This window comes from Volvox carteri (genome assembly GCF_000143455.1).
Source record: "Volvox carteri f. nagariensis unplaced genomic scaffold VOLCAscaffold_13, whole genome shotgun sequence".
Lineage (NCBI taxonomy): Eukaryota > Viridiplantae > Chlorophyta > Chlorophyceae > Chlamydomonadales > Volvocaceae > Volvox > Volvox carteri.
The window spans coordinates 1,289,611-1,313,937 of record NW_003307556.1 but is presented as its reverse complement, the minus strand read 5'-3'; the positions used below and the strand labels follow the sequence as shown (position 1 = coordinate 1,313,937).

General features: G+C 58.6%; 1 protein-coding gene across 1 annotated transcript; it reads left to right on the top strand.

Moving 5' to 3' along the window:
* Window positions 1-110: 110 nt before the first annotated feature.
* On the top strand, window positions 111-23,801 carry VOLCADRAFT_89607 (uncharacterized protein; the record flags this gene model as incomplete). Its single annotated transcript, XM_002949253.1, has 36 exons — window positions 111-277; window positions 515-832; window positions 2,912-3,147; window positions 3,253-3,752; window positions 3,941-4,105; window positions 4,943-5,094; window positions 5,917-6,270; window positions 6,694-7,011; window positions 7,259-7,396; window positions 7,673-7,873; window positions 8,069-8,261; window positions 8,674-8,805; window positions 9,110-9,280; window positions 9,583-9,876; window positions 9,977-10,207; window positions 10,537-14,331; window positions 14,613-14,717; window positions 14,957-15,226; window positions 15,585-15,801; window positions 15,998-16,160; window positions 16,409-16,653; window positions 16,895-17,025; window positions 17,176-17,396; window positions 17,720-17,867; window positions 18,015-18,158; window positions 18,397-18,513; window positions 18,743-18,922; window positions 19,182-19,379; window positions 19,795-19,911; window positions 20,222-20,401; window positions 20,579-20,674; window positions 20,808-21,044; window positions 21,523-21,800; window positions 22,053-22,299; window positions 22,812-23,003; window positions 23,460-23,801. The coding sequence occupies 36 exons, from the start codon at window positions 111-113 to the stop codon at window positions 23,799-23,801; spliced, it is 11,193 nt and encodes a 3,730-aa protein (XP_002949299.1).
* Between the last annotated feature and the right edge of the window lie 526 nt (window positions 23,802-24,327).

The window sequence follows — 24,327 nt, the reverse complement described above, 5'->3', positions numbered from 1 at the left end:
GTGTCCAGTGCCTACCTCTTGCCGAGGCGGCCTGGCTCTCATGATTGGCTGCTGAGTTACCGTCGTGCATGATACTACACTACTGTAGAAACCTTTTGGCTTGGCAATTCATGCTTGGACCGTGTACTCCGGTTCGCATGAATGGTAGGGCCGCCACGGAGGACGCTTGCGCAGCAGCAGCCGCATCCAGGTTGGCCTCTGGTGCGACGGCTCGGCTGCTGTCAGCATGGCAGGGCGTTTGCCAGCGACGCGCTCGCCTTCGGCGACGGTACGGCCGGTACGTGACGGGAAGCGCGAAACGACCGAAGGGACAATGCCAGCTGCTAGCAGATTGCGGTGGCTGCCAGCGCGCGGGTGTGCCAGGGAATGTAACATGTAGGCAAAACGACGAAGACCATGATGCCATTAGCGTAGCGTAGCATGACTGAGCCGTCCTTCTACATGCATGCACATGCTGTTTGGTGGAAGGAAAGCTGCATCCAATTTCTTACCGTCGTTTTACCCTGCTCGACAGGCTGGTGGCTTTGTCCTTGGAGGTGCAGGATGCGGCCTGTGCGCACGTCATACCGGAAGACATGAACTTGGCTGACATTGACACTAGGTTTGCAGCTAGATTGGCCGCCGCCTGCTATGCGCCAGAGGACGGCACCGTCGGCTCCGGGCTTGGCACAAGGAATAACGACAAAGACCGGAATTCGGGTGACGGCAGCAAGGAGCGGGGCTACGCTGTCAGCCTGAACGTGCCGTATGGCCTGGTTCATGCGAACGGCTGGGGCGCCATTGCCGCAAGCCACCGTCGTTACTGTAGCGCTGCCGCTGTCAACGAGGGCCGGTACGGGCTCGCTTCAGCGCACAGGCGGTGGTGGCTGCTGCGTGCTGCTTGGTGTAGCCTGGTACTACATGCAGTTGCAACGCTGCAGTGGGGCACCTTAGTGTTGTAATACGCCGAGGACAACATCTCCTGCTATGCGAAGAATCCCGGCATGTGTGCTTCGAGGGAGCCGGCCCTAGTGTCCGCAGGATATGCCATATGCGCCATCGCAGTGTTTGTGAATTCCACGGGGATAACTGCTCGTGTGGCAAATGAAGGAACCGCAACCGTGGGACACAAAGGCAGGATTGAAGACGCTGGTCTGTTAGTTTGAGGATCCGCCTCGTACGGTATACCAACTCCATGGTATACCATGGTAGTGAACCGGTATCGGCCTCGACCCGCTTGGATTTCCATGTGGTACTACCGTGCCTAAAAGGCCCTCTTAATCACCCCTGTTCTTAATGCCGTGTTCATTACGGTCGGGGCACAAAGGTGGTGACAACTAGTATCTCGCAATCCACTGTGTCCCTCCTGAAACTGGTTGCAGCGCCATGGTGGGTGAAGTCGTTAAGAAATAGGGTGCGCAGAAAAAGCGAGCGCGATAGCAAGGATACTCCCCAAACCAAGCAGGAGGCGATTGGAATCCCGACCGCGAAACCTGTCTGAACCGTTTCATATTGGCAAGCGAGAGATTTGAAGGGCACTATATCAAGGGAAAACTAATCGGAGGAACATCCGGTAGTCAATCACCTCACGCACAACTCGCAGAAACCATCGCAGGAATGAATGATGGGAAAAAGCGAATGAGATTACAAGGCCGAGCCTCGAGGCGCAAAGTACAGAACGTACAGAGCACATGCAACTGGGGGGTTTGTGATTGTGAATGATTGTAGCTTAGCGTAGAGAGCGGGGGGCTAGTAACTTCTGGTCCTGCATGTAAACTGTTGGAAAAGCCGCACGTTCAGGCCGTGTACTTGGCTGGAACCTTCCTCGCGACCCATTCAATTAAAGTTCCGCACTGTTGCGCTGCATGGCTAGTCCTACTGGGTAGAAAACTGAAACGTAACCCTGAGCACTGGGATTCCATGCCAATCGTGTGCCCGATCACGCATGTTGGGAACGCAACTACCAGTATGAGCTTCAAGGTACAACGCTTGCGCGACCGTAATTTGGAGCTCGGTGTCAGCCCAACTCCTGGCGCTTGCAGCCTCAAAATTCTACCAGCTAAGTTTTCGTAAGCATTTCATAACTGAGTCAATTGCCCAACGCACTACGGATCAAGGATAATGAAGAGAGAGAGCTCTAATCAACTTCTCAAGGACCCGAAGGGATCAATGCATCCCGGCATGTCAACCTTTTAAGTGTGCAAAGCGTGTATAACTACCTAGCCAATACCTCAACAGTTGTACGATGGTAAAGGGTCCGATACTTTAGACTAGTTATGAGAATTACGGCACATCGTACGTTTGCGCATTCACACGCAAGACACAGTTTGCCCTTGTTTGAACTTATTCCGATGTATGAAATCACAGCCTTTAGCTGAACCTTTCATTTTCACTACATCTTTGCAACCCAACGGATCTCCTAAAAGCAGTTTACTCTCTAATTCCCCGAAAAACGTCCGATTAGGTTCATCCAACATACATAACGATCCGAGCCTAATAGCTTGCTTTTCCCTGCACACGACGGAAGGGCGGACGTCGTGGAGAAGCCAGGGTGAACCTTAGTTGCTGCGTTCTCTGTGCGCCCCTTTATTTCGGTCGCGATTTTATTCAAAGGACGAGGCTTTTGTAGGAATTTTAATCTACATTGTTTGATTAGAGGAAGGTATCGACCGTACTATCAACTCTGCAGCAGCATCAGAGAGAGGGAACATCAACGGCCGTTGGCTTGCAACAACGGCAGAAGAGTTCGTTCGGCTGGTATCACGGAGGCCTTAATCTGCGGGGACCACTCTGTCCAGTAGGCAGCGTGGTCCCAGAACAGAATGGGGTGTGGACTGCATTAGCGGATGCCAGTACACTTTGCGTCCGATTCTCCTCCCCCTGATGTGGGGGGAGGAGGTGATGCTCAGGGCTCTGTATGGGGTAACCTCAGGCTCATGCTGGGGCAGCCTTCGTTCTCGGAGCATCAGCATCAGCACCTCCAACAGCAGCAGGTGATACAGCAGCTTACAATACAGCCACCTGCTCCTCCACAGCAGAAAAAAGCAGTCGGCTTTCTTCGGCCATTTAGTGCTGCAAGGAACAATGAAGTGCTGCGTCTTGGTCCTGAGCCGCTGGAAGAGGTAGCTCAGGCGCCAGGAGCGAAGGATTGGAAAACATTTGTGGCAGGTAAAGCGGCTCGGTGGTGTATGCTTAAAAAGTGTCTCGGCCATGAGGACATGCGGACGACCTGTATGCCCTGTTCGTTCCTGGAACATTGATTGCATATTGCAGGCTGGCTTGCCGATGAGGAGGAAGCACCGGCAGCTGTTGATGGTCCAAACGGCCGTGTGACGCTGGGCATGAACAGCGCATTAGCAGAGCTAGCCGGCGACACGCCGGGGCCTACCGAAGCTCCGGTGCACCCCGCTGCGGCGGCCATTCCCAAGTCTGCCTTCAAAAAGTCAGCCATGCGTGGCGTTTCGGCATTACCGAAGCGCACCAAGTCAGCGATGCGTCGCCCAGGGGCTACTTCAGCTCATTCGCACGCCAGCGAGGAGGCTAAGAAGGACGATGGCGAAAAAGACGATGACGATGACGATTCCTTGCCCACTGAAAAGGGCATTATAAAGAAAAAGAAGAAGAAAAAGAAGGAACGGGACCGCAAGAACCCGTTCGTGATGCCTGCACTTCACACGTTCGCATTTGAGAACTTGGTGCACAATATCGTGTGGCGCGTGGGGCGAAACTTCGGATTTCAGGCGTTTAACATCAACCCCCGGACAAGAAATCGGGTACGTACGAGCCTAGGTGCCCCTTCCCTGAATTGTATTTCCGTGCTCGGGGGCTCCCGAACCAGTGGAGTCCCTACCTTGTGGGAAAATTGCACCCTAACGCTGTTCTATGGCCCTAACGTGGATAGGGGTTTAGCGCTGAGTGGACGCCCGCTACTATATTCGTGGCGGGGGACCACCTCACGCAGCTTCTAGTGAAGAACTACTTTATCCGGCGCGACAAGGGCGAGGACGAACGCCAGGAAGAGCGTTTTGCTAAAGCAGTCTTTGAGCTGCACACGACAATCTTTTACTCCTACGAGGAGTACTGGACGCACATGCACGGGCTGTCCATACGGCCCATGATTATGCAGGTGAGGGGGGGGCCGGGAGTTCGGGATCAGGGCCGGGGGATACAGGGTAGTGCCGAGGTCGGATTTGGGTGCTGCGGTTCAGTCATTGTTATGTGGTAAGGCGCCTTACCATATAAGGCGACAAGTCCAGGAAGGTGTTACCTGGAAGCGCTTTGGACAGCGCATTGCAATGTGGCTATGGGCTCTGCTTGTGCCGGGTAACCTAGGACGACAGCTGCACAGGCGCTTCTTTGGCAAGTAGGCAGCACCGCACACAACCACAAGAATACACACGATTCAAATCTCGCACGGATTTGCACTTGCGAGCGTCTAAGCTGGTTGAACCTTTGCGGCAAAATGTCAGGGGTTGTGTCATGCCAGGTGTTACTTGAGTAAACGACAGGAAGTTGAGGGGATGACATTTGTGCTGCCCCTTGCACCGAGCGCTGACGCAATGCGAAGCGGGGCCCGATTTTTGACAAAGTTTTGTGCTGGTGTTAAGCCTGGCGTGTGTTGCGTCTGGACAAACGCAGGGCTTCCATGCTATTGCATAAGACCACTTATCGGCTATCGCAAACGCGGCCCTAGAAACAGCGCAGCTGGGAGGACCGGAAGGGCTCATTTGCAAACGTAGCTGCAGGTCACATGTAACCCCCATTTGGCCCTGCCCAATCTGGATTTGGACATGAAGGGTCGTCGGGAACGGCACTTGCCTGTCTGGCCTGAGCTGTGGATGGGAAGGCAGCGCAGCCATTTCTCCTTTGTACAGGCCTCGCTGACCTTCGGCGTGCGAGCGGCGAGCCTGCTGTTTCCCGCAAAGCCACGGCGCTGACGTGGTCTTTCCTTTTTCGCCCGCAGGAGCTGCTGAACAAGCGCCGCTACTGCGATGAGGCGGTCGTGTGCGGACTCTTGACCGAACTGGCGCTGTACTTTTTAATCTACACGGAGTCGTCGTCCATGCGCCACACGCCGGAACTGTTGTGGTTCCTGTACTGGTGCATGAACCACAGGTGGGAATGCACTTTGGGGAAATTGGGGGTTGGGGCAAAGGGCATTAGGGGACGATAGTCCAGCGTTTGCCACCGTTCAGGCGTGCGTTCGATTAACTCACTCTTGTCATTCACTCTTCAGTCTCATTTGTGGGTTTCGGGGGCCAAGGAAGCCTTCATGGATGGAAACGCTGCTGGCTACCGACTTCTTAGGCTACCGGCTTCCTAGGTTGGCACTGTTGCTGGGCGCTGTGTCCTCAAAGGAAGCTGCGGCCGCCATTGCAAGCAACACTGGGTGGGGTTTTCAAAGTTCGGGGCGCCTGGGGCTCGTGTTACTACATAACTGTGTTATTGCTCGCACGGCGCGGGAGCATCGGGGTATTTAGGGACGGGGGTCGAGGTCGTAGAAACCGGAAGGAGGGCCGGCAAGGTGCACTATTGGTTTCGGGCTTGCGGCGGCGGCGAAATTACTGCCGTGCTCTGCCAATGGCCTGCGTGGCCCTTGCGCGCAGCCCTAAAAGCTGAAGCACCACATCGCGGTCGCAATTCAACGCAGCCACTGGGGTCAGCCCCTACGGCGTGTCTGCAGTCGCAAAAATTGCTAGGTGGTTGCCTCGATTGTGGGAAAATAGTTTGCACATGCCTGCGTACCGCGGTGCATTTCCTGGTCCCTCATTGGCTCACCGCATGCCTTACGGTAGTTTTCGTTGCCGCCTCTGCATTCATTTGCCCACATAATAGTCCAGACTCATATCCGAACCCCGCGATGACCTGCGCTCACCCTTTGTTGCCCTCCGGGTTCCGTTTCCCTCGCGTGCCCCCACGGCCGCCTCACCCGAACAGCTATGTGATGCAGGACATGTGGACTCGCGACCCGCCCGAGAACTTCCCGAACATTCGGGAGATCCGCATCGGCCTGCGTAACAAGCACCAGCAGCTGATTCGTGAGTTGCAGAACACGCTGGGCATTTACCCCGACCGCATCAGGCCCGAGGACTGCGGCCGGCTGGCGCCCATCATGTCGCGTCTCAAGGGCAGCGATGTGCCGGATGACCAGCGAATCATCATTGCGGACCTCATCGCCTTTGGTGATGGCAACTTTTACTACGAGCGCATTGTGACGCCCATCTTTTATGTCATCAGCTACGAGATCGACCACCTGTCCAACCTGGGTGTGGAGGTGGCGCACCGACTGGGGTAGGTGGGGCTGTGTGGATGTGTACGTTTGAAGGATAGGAACGTGAGCACTGCGGACCCAGGCGAGACCTGGGCGCGGGGGTGGGCTTGGGTTGGTTACCTGGAAGTGGGGGGGGGGTCTGGACAAGGCCGTATTGGCTGCCGGGAGTTGAAGAATTTTTTTCAACTAAAAGGAGGCGGCCGGAGGAGAAGTGTGGGGCTGCAAGGGCTGCGGTCTGACTGGACGTCTGAACATGAAGACGGTATCGCAAACTCCCGCCGCTGATCTCTTGAGTAAACGCGCACCATCCTACCTGATCAGCCGTCCATCGCGGCATCTCTAACTTTTGTTATTTCCAGCGACAAGGTACCTGTGTAGGCTCTTCCTGGATATCGCGTCGTAGCACTTCCTCGCTGCCCCATGCTCCATTCCTCTTCTCTCAGGTATGATGACATCAACGAGAGTATGGCACACACGGGTGTGGTGCGTCTAGCGCTGCGGGACCTGCGCGTGCGCGGCGATCAGATCGTGCGCGGCGAGGTCAACGAGGCCTACAACACCATCACACGCCTTGGGTACCCACGCGGCCGCGCCGAAACCCATTACGATCCGCAACTGGCGGCCGACTGGTGGCGTCTCAACGTGTTCGTTAAGACGTACCGGGAGCGGCGCACCTGGCTGGCGGTGTTCCGTGCCTACTACCGTGTATATACGTGGCATTTGGTGCTGTATCATGGCATGCAGGCGCAGGCTTTCGTCGGGTAGGAGGGTGATGTGGGGCGGACAGGCATGCTTGAGGCCCGAGGCCAGGATGCGGTCATTTACTGGGGTATAGCAATCCCATTTGCAACCATTTTTGTATCCATCTCCTCAAATCTCATCATCCGTTCGGTCGAGCAGAGCAGGGGCAAATAACATGCATTATGGCGAGCGCAGTCACCCGGAATGTGCGTGCAGCCGCTTGAATCATGAGGAAAATCTGCGCCCCTTCCTCCCCCGGGCCCGCAGGTGGAACTATCGCATAATCAGCAGCTGCATCATAACGCACGCCTTTTGCACCGCGCTCGAGCGCTTCGCCAACTGGTACATGACGCGCAACCCGCCGGAGCCGCTGCAGACCGCCCTGTCCAAGGTGTTCGACAGAAAGTGCGTGCGGTTTGCCGGTAATGGGATTGTCTAGGTGCTTGGGCGGAGACGCAAATGCCGCAGGGGTTACAGCCTATTTATTAAGCGACTGGCGCCTCACGCTCCTTTACAATTTCCTGAGCGTATATTTGAGGAGGGCACCGTCTTTTGTGTATTTTTCTTTTATGCATTCCGTGCTCCTCCTGTAGACACGGGTTCTGCACATGTTCAGACCTTCCTCGACGTGCCGTCTGCCTGCGCCTTCTGCTTTACGTCGCCCTTCCATGTGCCTTGCAGGGGTAACTTCAAGATCAGCCGTCGTGCGAATGCACAAGCTCTGGCCGCGGCGCGCGCCGTCGGTTTCGGCGAGAGCAAGGCGATCGGCAACGAGAACGCGCGCATGGTGCCGGTGCGCGTGGTGGAGATTGAGGGAAGCCCGTACCTCGGCACGCTAGGCCTGGTGGAGTGGGTCCTCCTGGCGTTCTTCATTCTCGGCTGGTGAGAAATTGGACGTTTGCAGTCGTCCGTATCAAACGAGTTGTTTTGAGAAACCGTGCTGCTCTTGCCAATCACTTACTGCGCAATATGTGCATGAAGCCCGGCCAAAATCCATATTCACCTGTAAGCCTGCATGCGTCGAGGCCCCTGGATGCGGACTGATCTTCACGGGCCGAGCTGTTGTGCTTCCTGCAGGTACGTGCTGCAGTTCTACGAGGGCCCCTTCCAGAAGTTCTGCTGGGATTACTGGAAGCTGCTCAGCGGGTCCTATGCGGGCGCTTTCATGCTACATTTCCTGTTAACCACACGGGACGGCTACACCATTTCACTGACGCACGCACTGAATCTGGGTCCCATCTTCAAGGCCAGCACTTCGCGGCCCGACCCGGTAAGTGGCGGGTTGGAGGTACCCTCGGTCGTGCAGCTGGGGGCTTTCCAGGTTGTGGCTGTGAAGCATGTGACGGAAGCGTCACAAAATAAGGACGCATTATGGAGGAGGCATCATCTGCACTCGGGGTCCTAGCGCTGGACCCGCAAGCTGATCTGTTGGGGCCTGGGCACCTGGCGCTTTATCGGGAGTTGAGGCCGTTAATATGACTGCCTGCTGGCCTGCTACTTGTGACACGCGCACTTAACGCCATGGGTGGGTGGGCGTCGGTGGCAAAGCATCGCGTCGCGCCATTCTCATCAAGAGCGTCAAGCTCACTTACCTTGCCCCGATAGGCCTCTGTTTCACCCTCGGGTAAGGGTGGCCCACAATAATGCATTCACGTGCGCACCGCCATGAACACTGGCTACAGGTCAACTGGATCATGGGCCCTATGCACATGAAATGGAAGCTGTTCTTCCTGGACGCGCTCTTTTGGATCATCGCCTTTGCCATGAAGATCCCCTTTGACTACTACATTATCTGCAAGCCGTCCGTCGAACCGGTATGTACCGTCGATGCGCTTGCTGTCGCCATTCCGCACCGTGCCTATGTATGTATGACCATGCCGCATCAATACCTTCTACTTACCATTCTTGCAAAATTGCTTGAATGCTTGCTTCTGCTTTGGGACGAGGATTTGTGCACTTTATTATCGGGTGACTCGGGCAACCATTGTTATTAGCCCGTTGGCTTTGTCGGTCCGTCGTCGTGGCGGACGCACGTATCACCTTGCCTTCATCGCTGCGCATTGCTTACCTGCAGTTTTTCTGTGGCCTTTCCGTGCACTGCTTTTTCTACTGCCGTAGCTATATTTAACGTTCAAGGTGCGCTGGCTGGCGTGCAAGAGAGAAGACCCCAGTGAAGACCCCAAATACTGGGGCGTCATCCCCTGCATTGGCGGTGACTGGGTGCTCGCCTTTGTGCGTCTGGCACCCTTCGTCATCGTAGTGCTGCTGGACACGTCGCTCTTCTATCAGGTACTTGTGATGCCCATGTCTCGAGATGCAACACCATCAATACGGCAATGTCACCGCTGTAGGGACCTAGTGCGCCCTGAAACCAGAAGCAGGCAACAGCACCTGAGCCCCGGGCTACCCGGCAGCTGTGACTGCGACCCCCTCCTTTCGCGCATGTGCGTATGCCGTTTGATTGCCCAGGTGGTAGTTTCCCTTCTTGGCCCTCGGCCGTTTTTGCATGGGACGTGTACTTTTCGCTGTGGGTAAAGCAGAAGCCCTCATCTTGCCGACTTGCGATTTGTCTCCGTGCTCATCCGCATTAGGTTTCCACGACGCTGTTTGGCTTATTCCGGGGCCTGTTTAAGCTGGACCTGGGCGTGCTGACTGCGTGGGAGGAGGTGGTGAAGGAATTTTACAAAGCGCCCTACCGCTGGTGGTTCAAGTGTATGTCGGAGGTGGGCAACCGCAACCAGCTTACGCTGCTTAAGACGATGCTCTTCGACAACGCCGCAGACCCGGACACAGGCGCCATCGTATCCGATGGACGCATGTTCAAGAAGGCTGTGCTGACGCCCGAGGAAATTATGGGCACCAAGAAGCGTTCCGTCAACGTAGCGGTGGGTTGGGAGCGCATGAGCGTACTATCGGAAATATCGCCTCTCAGTAGGGCTTCTCAAAGCATATACTCACACACCACTGCCTCACCCGATCACGCAGGCTGTGCTCGACGGAGACGACGACGACGACGACAGCGTCGCTGCGGGCGCTGGGCACGGCACCCGCGGCGGAGCTGGCAGCAAACCCACTGGTGGCAAGGATGCCGCTGGCGGAAAGGGCGCTGCTGCGGGCGGCAAAGCGGCAGATAACAAGCCGCTCAGCACCGGCTGGAAGACCGCCCTGCAAAATTTCGGGCTCCGCAGCGAGCAGCAGCAGAAGCCGCAGCCAAAGGTGAGTCGCCTGCGCGGAGCCTCTGGCATTGCAATGGACAAGTTGGTGTTGAATTTTGAAGGTCGGAGTTGAATTTTGAAGGTCGGAGAGGCTGCGAACCGCACCCATCCATGGGCCTCTCCGTAATATTACCATTGACCATTTGTCCGTGATGTGTTTTGCTAATTGCGACAAGGCTCATGCATTGCCATGGTCGCTGTGACATGTTACATGCCGAGTGCAAAACGGTATCGGGGGGTTCCTTTACGGGCCACGTCCCTGCTGAGATGCCGTTGGGGCTATCAGTTTCTCGGCGCTGTGATATTCTGTGTGCCATTCCCCCACCACAGACCGGCCACAAGGGTGGTCCGCTGCTACCGACCACCACCAACATGAAGGCTATGCAGAAACAGCTCAATCAGATGCAGCGTCTGCCGGTCAAACTGCCCATGACCACCATTACCGAGCGTATGCTGGCTAATACGGAGCGCCAGCGTGAGGGGGACGCCAACAAGCCTAAGCTGGCAAGCGTTGCGGAGAAGCTACTCGGCAACAAGCAGGTGGCCACCACGGCAGCGAAACTTAAGGAGATGTCGCCGGAAGAGAAGCGCAAGGAGGTCATTGCACGCATCCAGGCTGCGCAGAAGCTGCGGAAGGAGGGCGGCGCCGCAGCTGCCGGTGGGGCCGGCGGAGGCAGTGACGCGCCGGCGGCGGGACTGCCGGCTGGCGATTTGCTGGATGGGCCGAGCGGCGGTGGCGCAGCCGGGTTGCTAGTCAATGCGCCATCATCACCAAAGCGTGCGGGCCCGCAGGTGCGCTGGGGAAGGGCGATGGCTGCCGCGGCGCGCCGCAGTGACGAGGGTGCCGCTACCGCCAGCAGTGAGCCGCGGCGTGACCTGCTGACGATGGACGCTGAGGCGCAGGACGAACCCGCCAAGGCACCGGACGGCGAGGATGCATTGCGTCCCTTCTCTGCCGGTACAGTGGGGGCAGACAGTCGCAAGGTGCTGCTGCCGAGTAGGGACCGCACAGGCCATGGTGCCGGCGATGGCGCCAGCTCCAATGATGAGGACGGCGGCGCAGGCGGCGGCATTGCTGGCGTCAAGGCCGGCGCGTCGCTGCCAATGCCAGTAGAGGAGGTGGACGATGAGTTAGAGGGAGTGGACCAGGATAAGCCCGCTTCGGCAGGCAGCGCAGCCACGCCAGCCACTTTGGAGAGAGCCGCTGTCCTGAACCCCGCCACCACCGCTCCAAACCACAGCCGCGCCTCGACGCCGACGCTCTTTGGCGGCGCCGGACGACTGGGCAGCGGTCTCGGCGGTGCTGCCGACGGCGGGGCAACGCCCGCAGGTGGCGTCACCCCAAGCCTTGCGGGCGTCGGGACCCGCGCGGCGCTGGAAACTTTGCCACCGGCGGCGGCGCCGCCGCCAACGGTGGACCGCGGCGACTCGTTCGGCTTCGGCATGGCTGGCAGTGGCCGCGCTGACTTGCCGCAGAATTGGCCCAGCTTGGTGGGCGACGGTCCCACCGGCTCAGCCGGCAGTGCTCGCATGAGCGCCAGCGGTGTGCCGCCATCGCAGCCACAGTCTCCGTCTGTGGGAAGGGTGGGCTCCGCGGAGCCTCCCCCTCGGTATTCATGGACCGGGGCGCCTTCGGATGCGGACGCGATGGCACGAACGTTGTCATCAAATCGCCAGGCAGCTGAGGCAGCCCGTGGCACTCTGTCACCAGCAGGAGCTGGCGTCGGAGCCATGCCGCGCCCGTCTCGGCTTCGCGCCAAGGGCAAGGCAGACGCAGCTGACATGGGCGACTACCATCCAGTGGCCTCCCCGCGGCTCGGCTCCGCGGGGACGACAGATGTAGAGGATGTGGATGGTGACCTGGCCGAATCGTACAGCGGCTATAACCGCATGTTTGGTGGACAGGCCACCGGGGCCGCGGCAGCTTCCTCGCCAGCGGCTGCAGAGCGCAGTGGGACGCCAACCATGCCAAGGCCGGTACGCATATCGCCGCGGTCACCGCCGCGGGCTCTTGGAGCCACGGAAAGCGACGCGGGTAGTAAGGGCAGCGGTGTGGGACGTGCTGACATTCTGCGCATCGATTCGTTGGGCCCTGGGGTCGCAAACCCGGTGGAGGAGCAGCCACTTGAGAGCAACCCGGCTGGCAAGCCAGGCAGTGGCGGCTCTAAGCCGGGCAGCGGCGGCTCTAAGCCGGGCAGCGGCGGCAGCCTGGCGGCGGGCCCTGCCAGTGGCGCACTCTTCAGTCCGCCGGGTAGCGGCGGCGGTCGCGTCAGCGGCGCCGGTGGCAGTATGACCCGCTTCAGTGCCTCCGGCGCCGGCGCGCGACCGGGGCCCGTGGCGGAATCCGTGGTGGATCGCATCACCAGCGGCATGGAAGCTGCAGCTGGCAGCTGGTTGGAGCTGTCGCAGTCGGGCATGGGGCCGCTGGCGGCTGGGGCGGACAGACTGCTGGCATGGCAGGAGGAGGATGACGTTGACGTCGCGAGTTGGTGGACACGGCGGCTGGAGGCGTCCAAGGCTCGCTCGTATCGTACACAGACCGGCGCCAATGATGATGATAAGGAAGTGACAGCGCTGTCCAGCATGACGGGCTTCAGGTCCGACGGGGACCCGCTCGCGATGGTGTACGAGTGGCGCGTCCGGGATGCCAGTTCTGTTACCGCCACCGACAGCGGTGGTGGCGGCAGCGGCGATGCCGACGGGGACGAACACTCGGGGGAGATAGCTGCGGCAATAGGGGAGGCCCGAGAGGACAGCGACGGCGTCGCCGACCACCTCACGCCACGGACCAGTACACGCCGGGCAGCCGAGTTGCGAATAACGGCGTCATGCTCGTCGTCTGCCGACGCCACTGCAGGCTGCGGCAGCAGCGGCAGCGGCGGCAGCGGCAGCGGCGGCAGCGGCAGCGATGGCGGCCTAAGCGCCGCCGATGACGTGCCGCCGGGCTGGGCGGCGGTGCGCAACGCGGCGCGTCGCGCTGGTCCCGTCGCGGAGGCAACACAGAACGGTGGCGGCGGCGACCGGCTGGGCAGTCCCGACTTGCTAGGGACACCCACGCGGTACCGGCCCCCGCCTCCAGAGCCGGAGGCGGATGGAGACGCCGACTCAGCGCAGGGGCTAGCCAAGAGCGCTGGGGGCGGTGAAGGCGGCGCCGGTGGCAACGGCGGCATGGTCGTGCGCTCCGTCAGTGGCACTTCCCTGCACAGCAACTTTTTCAAGGACGCCAAGGACGATGACACATCGGAAAGCGTGGCCGCAATGCCTCCGCATCCTAAGAGTCGGCTAAAGCTCGACCCGATCATGCGATCAAGTGAAGGCGGCGCCGCGGCCACCGGTAATACCGATGGGGAGGGTGGCCCAGGCTCCCTTCTGACCACTAGCAAGAGCGGCCGGCGGCGGTCAGTGATGTTTAGCGGGCAGGAGGTGGAGGAGGACACGGCCCCCAGCGGCGGTGACCCAGCTGAGAGCTCCAATGCCGCATTGGTCGGCTCGGGCTCCAACCGCATGGCCATGTCCACTGGCCAGGCTAGGCCCACCACGGCGGGAGGTGATGGCGATGGCGGCATCATGTCGCGCTGGTTGGCGGGTCTGTCGGGCTGGACCGGGCTAGGGGGAAACAAGGTAGCCCCCGGCGAGGATGAGGAGGCCGCCGACGAGGAGGCGGCGGTGCGCGCCGCCAGGCAGCTGCAAGGTGGCGGAGGCGATGACGCCCCAGCCGGCGGGCAAGGATCCAAGGCCGGCAGCGGCCAGGGCAGCAACAAGCCGGAGCGTGGTCGCTCCTTCCGTGCATCTTTCCGTGCTGCCGGGCCATCGTTCCGAGCCGGTGTTGCGTCGTTCCGGGCCGGCGTCGCGTCATTCCGCGCCGGCGTGGTCGGCGGCGGAGGTGGCGGCGCGAGACCGATGACTGCCGGCCAGGGTCGGCCGACGAGCTCACTGCCGCGCAGCACACAGGCGCGGTCGCAGCTCATGGCCCAGGTGCTGCAGCCGGGCAACGGATTGCGCCCTACCACAGCTTTGCGACCCACTACCGCAATTCGACCCACAACGGCACGGCCTGTGACGGCGTTGTTAGGCCACGATCCTGTAAAAGAGGCCAAGCGTAAGGAGAAGAAGGAACGCGAGCAGGTGAATTGCTGGTGGTGTTGAGTTGGGTTTGGAACAGTGCAACTGCAAGGCCGTGGTCAGGCCATGGCGACGGTAAACTAGAATGGGGCAACAACGGGATATACAACGGTCGTTGCAGCGTGCATGTTACCCGTGTGCGCGGCGATTCTTGCGAGCGCAGTTAGACACATGGGTGAATATGCCAGCCATCAATGTCTTCGGAGAGCCAAGTTCGCTTTGTGCAACCGCTTTGTTGCGTGTTGGTAATGGGCGCTGAGTGTGTTGCTTGTTGCCGGATGCAGGCCATCGAGCGCGCCGCAGGCAACCTGGCCCGCTCCAACTCGCTGGTCATCATCGATGGCGCCGATCCTGATGAGGACGAGGAAATCGACGAGGTGCACGCACAGGTGAGCGCGCCGGGCAGAACGCGGAGTGAAGGACATGTGGGGTAGGCCGTAGGATTGGGGGCGGAGTTGATTATCCCGGCCGGCCATTGAAAGTTAATCTCTTTGGCCTGGCGGGGTTTCAGTTCCGCCCCATTTCCATGCCTCTTCTCATGTGCATATCCAGTTGGCTACATCCGCACTTTGTCTTCGTGTGAGGTGTGACACCCTCAAGACAAACCAACTCTTGTCCTTGCTTCCAGATGATGATGTGGAACGCCTTTGCGTTCGCGTGGGACGAGATCATTGACGACCTGCGTCATGTAGACTACGTCAATGACAAGGAGGTCTCCATGCTCAAGTTCGTGCGGTTGGACATGGGCAGTCGCGGCCACGGCCTGCGGCCCATCCTGTTGCCCACCTTCTTCTACGCGGGCCAGGTCCGCAAGGTGGTCGACACCGGCCAGGTGTCCACGGCGCAGATTATGGTTCTCAACGAGCTGCGTGTGCTGGTTGTGTGGCTAGGGTGCCAGGTAAGGCGCCGGTGATCCCCATCGCGTGGGGATTGGGATGGGAGAAGAGATTGCGGTCACATCGACATGGCGGTCTAAGCGATGCGTGGCTGAGCGCTGTAGTGCCCTATACACGCAGATTTGTCGCGTCATACGACTGTAGCATTGACAAAACAACGCTGCCCTACCTCAACGCTGCCCTACCTCAACGCTGCCCTACCTCAACGCTGCCCTACCTCAACGCTGCCCTACCTCAACGCTGCCCTACCTCAACGCTGCCCTACCTCAACGCTGCCCTACCTCTTAACCACACACCCGCATACGCTATACCTGTACACACTCAACCTTCCCATGCCCACCTCCTCTTCCCCTATGTCAGGTGGGCCTGCTATCGGGCAAGCACGCGCACGTAATTACTTCGGCGCCTTTTGTGCGCGGCAATATTAACGTGAAGCATGCGCTGCTGCGCAAGAAGATGCTTACACACGGCCTCAAGCTGGTGGATCAACTGGAACAGATCTGCGAGCGTCGCGAGGTGCCCTTTGACATGAAGGACATTGCGGACAACCTGTACCAGCTCTGGGTGTCACTGGAAGGTGCGTAGCAGGACGTGGGCAGGGGACTCAGGACCGGGACGCTTAACATGGCCGAGCCGCAGGCTGGGTCACCACCCGCGCCTACAATCATTAATCACTGGCAAGGCACTCCGGCCCGACGGCAGGTATGACCCTTACGTTATAAATGAACGGACTTTAACTCGCTTCCCTAATTGTCGTGGTCTCTCCGCTCCAGGCGAGTGCTTTGCGATTCACAAGGCCGCGGAGCGCAAGCATGCAACCTCGGAAGACGTGGAGCTGGCGTCCATCTTGTTCGAGGTGGTGTCCGACATGAAGCAGGTCATCTCAGGTGACCCAGAGGGCCTCAAGTCCGTCATGAAGGCAGCGTTGCTGAACAAGTGAGTGGAGGGGGTTACCCGTGGTAGACGGGAGGCTGGCGGGCAGACGATGGGCCATTCGACGCGGTCATTTGCTGAGCTTACCGCTTAGGCTATAGATAGAGCTCAGGGCGGCCATGCCGTCATGCCCTTTCCGCATCGTGGGTTGCGCTGTGCTGTCACGATTCCTGTTGCTACGTCCCCTCAGTCCTGTTAGCTAACTCTGTGATGTTATTATTAAAGTCACTCCCCTTGTCCAAACATCTCAGTGCGACCGCTGACTACCGGGAGCTGCTGCGTGTCATTCGGGTGATAAAGCGCATGCTGGTGACCACGGAGGCGGAGGCCACGCCCCAATTGGAGGAGGCGCAGCGCGTCCTGGGCTTCTTCATCAACTCGCTGGGCCATCCCTCCCTGGACAAGCCGCCTTCCATTGACAAGATGTGGAGCTGGTCCATCATGACGCCGCTGTACGAGGAGGACGTGCTATATGCACTGGACGCAAAGGCGCTGGGTAAGTACGGGAGCCACAAACCCAGGCATTAGTGGGCAGGGCAGAGGTCTCAGCACCACGCGCCAGGGTATCACGTGCTGGGATGCGTAACCCTTACTTGTGCGCATCCAGGCCGCGTAGTGCCTGGCACCTGCCTGGCACGTAATAACTGGGGTCTGGGGGGTGTCCGGGGTCGCAAGATGATTGAAAAGCGCTTACTGATGCACCGTTTTGCTGTTGCTGGAACCTCGCCGCCTCGCAGCCAAGGAGCTGGGCCTGAAGGGCAAGAAGATGACTGACCTGCTGTCGGAGACGGACGACTCGATCAGCCTCATGAGCTACCTCAAGGCCATGTTCCCCTACGAGTGGTCCAACTTTAAGGAGCGTATCAAGGTGCGAAAGACGACGCCTCTCACCAGTAGTATGACGCCACGCGCAATCGCGCTCTTGGAAACTGGCATACGATGGATGGACACGCTGCTGCACCTGCTGTCTCTACACGATTTTTACGCTCCCGCCCGATGGCCCGCCGTTTCCCTACAGTCGTTGAATCCGGACGTGAACCTTATGGACCTGTCAGAGCATGACTTCGCACCCGGCTGCGAGTTGCACGACTTCAAGTTAGAGCTGCAGATGTGGGCGTCATTGCGCGGCCAGCTGCTGGCGCGCACGGTGCACGGCATGATGCTGAACGAGGTGTCGCTGCGGGTGCTGGCGAAGCTGGAGCATCCCATGCCGCCTAACATGACGGAAGTGGAGTACAAGTGAGTTCACTGGTGATGTGCATAGCTGGTGCAGGTGCCAGGCGGAAAGTAGTGGTAGGCGGTGATGGAGAGCAAGCCGCGGGCGATGGAAAGAGATGGAGGTTGTAAGCTTGGTGGTTCCGCGGCATAGTTTTTTGTCGCGTGGTAACTACCTTGTTTGCAGCTAGATTGTTTGATGAGTGCTCCCGCCACTGGCTCGGTGTTGCTGCTGGAAGCCGGTAGCCGGTATCCCTTGACGGGCGGGGTATCGTACGTTATTGCTGGAGTCGTGGGCTCTCCTGCATCGACTCTTGATGTCTCTGGGTGCTGACGTGCCGCTGCAGGCGCTACATCGACCAGTTGGTCAACTGCAAGTTTGAGTACGTGGTGACACCGCAGACGTACGGCAAGAACCGCGTTTCTAAGGACCTGCGGTTGCGTTGGCTGGCGTCGTCCATTGACATCCTCATGCAGAAGTACCCGCGGCTGAAGGTGTGTGAAGAGCCTGTCGTCACCTGCCGTCGCCACTGCCGCAGATTCTGTCCCGTCTCTGCCCCCTTCGCCTCCTTGCCTTCTCCTTGCCACTCTCTCCCAGCTCGTTCTCCTCCCTCCCTCCTACGCTCTTATTTTCCCCCACAGGTGGCCTTCTTGGACCACGCCGAGACGGACAACGGCCCAACACAGTTTTCCGTCATGGCGCGTGGCCGCGACCTGAACGATGTCGCGCAACTGTCCGCGCTGACCTCTATGGGCATCCAGGAGGACGAGAACGGCGTCATTGAGGTGCGCCCATCCGCTGGACTCAGAGCATTTCCACCCTCCGCATTTTCACCCTGCCTCTTGCCCTGCGGCGGCGTTTGGATCTTAACGAGTGGCCCGCTGCCAGCCATAAACGCGACCATCTTCCAAGCCAAGTCTCCTTCCATCACAACTAATTGCCTCCTACCTCAACCTCCCCGCACCCATGCTGCTTTACTTTCCTCCTCTTCCTGCGTTATGCCGCTGTTCCTCGGTCCTCCAGTGGTACCGAGTTCGGCTGCCGCTTAACAAGTACAGCGGCCGCGGTGTCATCGTCGGTGAGGGCAAGCCTGAGAATCAGAACCACGCCGTCATCTTTGCGTTCGGGGAGGGCCTCCAGGTGTGTTGGGAGAGGTGGTTGCGTCTGTGGTTGCGTCCACAGGTGCTTTCCACCCTGCGTGCGTCACTGCCACTTGGCGACTGGGGACAACCCCTTTTGTTAGCCTCGCGCTGACCTTTGTCCGCCTTCCTATCCTTCCAGTGCCTTCCTTGACCACTGCTACAAGCCTTGGCCTTTTTTTCTGTATCCGACCCCTTTCCCATTTTACCCCTCTTTGCTGCCGCCTCAGGCCATTGATATGAACCAAGATAACGTGTTGGCGGAGACACTCAAGAGCCGCAACCTAGTTCAGGAGCTGCTGCCCTCCACCAAGGGTGCCTTCCGCCTGTTTGCAGACGACGATGAGCAGGTGCAAATCACGAGGAAGACCATCGCAGCGGAGTTACTCTTCGTCATGCGCATGCGTCAGGTGAATGCGCTGCTTTTGCTGCTGGTGCTTTTTTGCTGCTTTTGCTGTTGGTGCCCAGCTGCTGTCCGCTTTTTGCGTGCGGTGCGGCTTTGCCGACTGATTACCGGCTGAGTTTGCACCTCGTAACCTACGCTTTGCGGCCCTGCCTTGTCCTACCTAGGTTGCTTCGTATAGCTAACATCCGTCGTCTTTGCCACCGGTGTGTCGAAAGGCCTTCCCCGCATCCCCCCTTTTCGCATGCTCGCGCGCCCCCACACAGGCGGCCTGCACCTTCACGGCGCTGGTGGGCTTCCGCGAGTGGATTTTCAGCGACAAGGCCGGTGCGCTGGGTCGCTTTGCGGCCGCCACCGAGTACGCGTTTGGCACCATTACGCAGCGCACACTCACTCACCCCGCGCGCATCCGCTTACACTACGGCCACCCTGACATCTTCAACAAGATGTTCACAATGACGAGGGTGAGACAGGCTGGAGGTGAAAGGCCCGAGGGGGGACTCTGTGGATTAGCCGGTTACGCGCTTTTAGCAGCAGTGCGCTGTAAAGGACGGCGGGCGTGCTCAGAGGCATTGGGTGAGAAAAGTGGGGTCAGCAGACCGGTTTACGCCATCGCAATTGATTGCCGGGCAGAGTCTGTCGTTTCCTCAGCATCCAGATATGCTGTCGCCAACCCGCCCAGTCCTGGATGCCTGTTGCTAGCCGCGTGCCGGGGCACTACATATGCTCCTGTTGGGTCCGGCGTTTTGGGTTCGGGACTTTTGGGATCCGGCAGCGGTATCCATGGCAGTGTCATCATGCAACCATGTGACCTCATTACAATGTATCCATCAACTGATTATTCCCCTGTTGCTGCTGTTGCTGCTTTTGCTGCTGCAGGGTGGCATCAGTAAGGCCACCCGACAGCTGCACCTTACGGAGGATGTGTTCTGCGGCTGCAACCACACGCTGCGTGGGGGCCGCATTCGCTACAAGGAGTACGTCAGCTGCGGGAAGGTACGGCGTGCGCTGTGCGAGATCGGGGCCTGCAGCGGAACCAAGGGAAGACCCGGGAAAAGCCTCAGAGAAACATTGCATAACGGATATGTACGCGGTTCAATATTGGGATGCGCTGCTGTGTGCAACGAGTTACAAGCTACAGCACAGTGGGCGGGGTCCGTTGGCGTTGCTGTTTTGAGTCCGACGCGGACCACTTGCCTAAGGCGCCTAGCGCTCCTAGGTAGGGATCGCGCCAGCCAAGATGGTTTTCTCCGCTGCTCCCTGACATCCCATATCCGACCCTCTCGCTCCCCTCCGCTGACCCTAGGGCCGCGATATGGGTTTCGACTCCATCAACGGCTTCAACTTCAAGATCGCCGGTGGTGGCGGCGAATGGGCCATCAGTCGGGAGTCCTGCCGCCTGGGGGCGCGACTGGACTTTTTCCGGTTGCTCATGTTCTATCACTCTTGCATCGGCTTCTACATTAACTCCTGGCTGACTACGCAGGTGAGCCTGGCTGGAAAGGCCCCCTGTGGCAGGTGGAGTGTAGGGGTGTTCGCTTGCGTCACATTACATGTTGCCATTATCGATGCTACTACGGCTGCACGCCAGTGTGGCTTTGACGGCTGGTTTATCGATTCTTACGCCATTTCCGGCCGGTGCTGTTGGTGCTGTGTCCTTTAGGGCGCCTTCTGGAACATCTACGCGCTGCTGGTTTTCAACATGGCCAAGGCCTCCCACATGAGCGACATGCTGCAGAGGATTTACAACGTGCAGCAGGTGCGTGCGTTGTTGCTGATTGTGGGTGCATACACGTGTGTCGGTGTCGTAATAGTGCAGCAGAGCCGTATGCCTTTTTGACACGCTGCTGCTGTTGCTGCTGCTACTGCCGTTGTTTTTTGTGGTTCTGCAGGTCCTGCAGCTGGGTACCCTGGCCATGATCCCGTACATCGGACAGCTCGTTTTGGAGATGGGCGTGGTCAAGGCCATAGTGACTGTGTTCCAGCAAATCCTCACCGGCTCGCTGTTCTTCTACATGTTCCAGCAGCAAACCGTCGCGTCGTCCTTTATTGCGGATATGATGTACGGCAGCGCCAAGTATGTGGGCACGGGTCGTGGCTTCAACATCACCGCGTTGGACTTCGTCAAGGTGGGTGTGGTCGGAGAGTTGGCGGTCCTGGGGGGTAGGAATCGCGTGTCGTTAGTCGTTAGCAGTAAATATGCCTCATCCACGCGCGTGCGTTTCCCGCCCTCGCCGCATCCACTGCTTCCGCCGCAAGTACAATACTCTTCTGCCTTTCGGCCCACATTCCCTACGTACAACAGCCTTGCACAGTCGTGCTGAGTAAAGTCTTGCCCTGCCCTGCTGCCATCGGTCCGCTCTCCCTGAGTTGCCACGTCTTGCGGCCTACCTCCACGCCTGCTTCATCTCGCAACACAATGTGACAGATACACACAGTCAGTGCTTTGGATACCCAGTGCTTTCGGCAGTGAATTTCCTTTACTTGTTGTACATTTATAATGTACACCTCTCGCTCCCGCACACACGCATTTCCCCCTCTCTCACGCGGCGATTTGACACAGACGGTGTTCCCCTCTCTTCTAAAAACCTCTCGGTATCCTCGCAGATTTTCACGCTGTACGCTCGCTCGCACCTGTACTACGCGTTCGAGTTGATGTCTATGCTCATCGCCATGTACGTGGTGCGTGGCTGTGAGGTGTGCAACTACGGCTCCTTGACCTGGTCCGGATGGCTGCTGGCGTTCGTGCTCATCTTCGCGCCGCTGTGGTTTAACCCCTTCTCCTTCGACCTTGCTAAGGTCAAGGTGAACTACCTGGCCTGGCAGCGCTGGATGCATGGCGACGTGGACTCGAACACAGGCTCCAACTGGTACACTTGGAATAGGTGAGACTGCCGTCAGACCGACAGAGGGGTGATCATGGCACTTAGCCTGTGTGTATATACATAGGTGCCAAGTTTAATTGCGCAAGGGTGCTTCTCATCTGGATAGCAGCATAGGACTGGGCAGCTTGCCTCTGTTTGACTGGCATGGGCTTGGCTGACCAGACCCGTCCAAGCCCGAAGAAGATCTCGCATCATGCCACCGGCCGTTGCGCCTGTTTGCCCTTCCGCCTCGTCCCGGCCGTTACCCCACAGCGGCATGCTGGAGAAGATGCGCAACGACAACGGCAACAACACAGACAACTGGGTCAACATCGCGTTCACATTTGTGGGCTGTCTGCCGTACATCCTCCTGACCGTATGCGCTGCATCTCGACTGGACATCAGGCTCAAGGTCGCTGTCTCACATCCTGGGAAACCTGTTTCCGTGCTTGGGAACCAGATCTTGGTGTTCTTGATCGCCACTGTGTGCATCTGGATCTTCGTCCACGTGACCATTCAGGTGCGGAGGGCCGGGGCGGGACGTGAGGAATCACAGCATTCGGGATCCTGCCATGGGCCTGCATTGAGTTGCATGTGAGCATGTATCCCTTGTACTCTGGACACTGGTGGGGTGAGTGTCCGTAAGGCTCTCGTACTCTCTCTATGTGGGAGCGGGTCAGGCGAGGTGGTAGTGGAAATGGCGTAGCAGTGTTGGTAAGGGGCATGCGGAGGCCGAACAAGTACACGCCTTACAGGCAATTGTGATGCAAGGGGCAACATGTGATCGTTGTCACTGTTGTGTGCCGTGTGAACGTGTCTTCTGCTATGGTGCACCCGGCTCCTATGATTATCTAGGATTAAACATACTTTTCTGTTTATTTTGCGTCAATTGTTGTTGTTGCGCGCTGCGGCGTTTGGCAAGATGACCCCAGGGACGGTCGCGCCGTGCACATGGGTCGTTTGTTGGGCTCGTTACACCCCCTGCTCAATGCACCACCTCCACCTCCGCCACCGCCAACCCCATGCCCTCAGATCAAGACGTACTTCACCGAGCTGGCGGACCACAAGCCCTACCGCATCTACCGCTACATTATGACCATCCTCTTGTTCGTGTTCCTGGTGCTGTGGCTGGCGGTGGTGTCGCGCGCGTACCATGGCAACGGCCTCGCCACGCTCTGCATTATCCTCTACGCCAACTTCCAGCTGCTGATTGCCTACCACAAGGTACGGAGCTTATCCTGGTCCCAGTCCCAGTCCCGGATACGCCCTCATATGGGTCATTACCGGTAGTGACCCTTCAGCAACGATCAGCTAGCGCTGTTTGTACCGTTACGTCCCCATGGCCCTCGCTTTGTCTTTACCACGCACCCGGAGCGAGGCTCCTAGGAGCACGTTTGCCACAACTGCATGTGTTCGCGCCTTATGCTTCTCCCAACCGGCCAGCTGGATGTGTTTTGTTTCGCAGCCGCCTCTCTTTCGCTTTACCTAGGCGGCCTTTCCTCGCCGTCCTCGGCCATGCCTTCCCAAAGCCCAAAGATCTAACCTCTGAGCTCAGCTTTGGACATCTTCAGGGTCCACCTTTCCCTTGCTAACCTTACAAACTTCTCCGAGCCGGGTTCCCTTCGCGCTGACGACCGTCCTCTGCAACCCTCTGCGTTTCCGGGGCGGACGGAATTGCAGTTCGTGACCGTGGCCTGCAGTCAGAACAATTCAATGCGTGCCTTCGTGGACTCCTTCTACTACACCGTGGACCAGATTATTGGCTACACGCTGTTCGTATGCATCGCCTTCCTGTCATTCCTGGGAGTAGTGGGTGCGCTGCAGATGAAGATCCTCTTCAACGACGCGTTCGCGCAGACCGCAGGCCACGCGCGCATTGCGCGCGCCATGAAGGACAACAAGGTAGGCTTCGACATGCGCGGCAAGCCCGGCGGGAAACCCGGCGGCAAGCCCGGCGGTGCTGCGTCAGCCCCCGGCCTGCAGCCGCGCTCGTTAGTGACCTCAGAGCACAAGTACCTGTAGCGAAGCTGTTTGCGAGGCACACGTGCATGTATCTGCGCCGAGGTTGTATATAAGGGTGAGCACTTGTGCACGTATCGTTGGACGAGCGCCGAGAGCCGAGTGTGTGTATGTGTGTATTTGCTGGTGCGAGCATATTGTTTGGTTGTGTGTTTGTGTTGGCGAGGCATACTGAGGCCGTAGCGCAGGCACGTCTGAGCGGGTGTCCTAAGGAGAATGGATGGGGTGCAGATGCGCTTCGACACCGCCACGGTAAAGGTCGGCTTAGTGTGTGCGCATGCAGACGCCGCCAAAGCCGGAGTGGAGGTTCATTGCTGCGTAGGGGCCTTTAGCGCCTGGTTACTTGACTTGATCCTTGGGGGATTTCAACACGCTGGGTGCGCAGCACTTTGCCGTGCGTCCCGTCACATAGTGAAGAGTGGAAGGGCGCGCTCAGCCAGAAGGCTAACTAGGCCATTTGAGGATTATTTCTCTTCATTGCTCACGAACGAGCCTGAGTTGCAGGATCATCGTCCTCAAATGCGCTGCT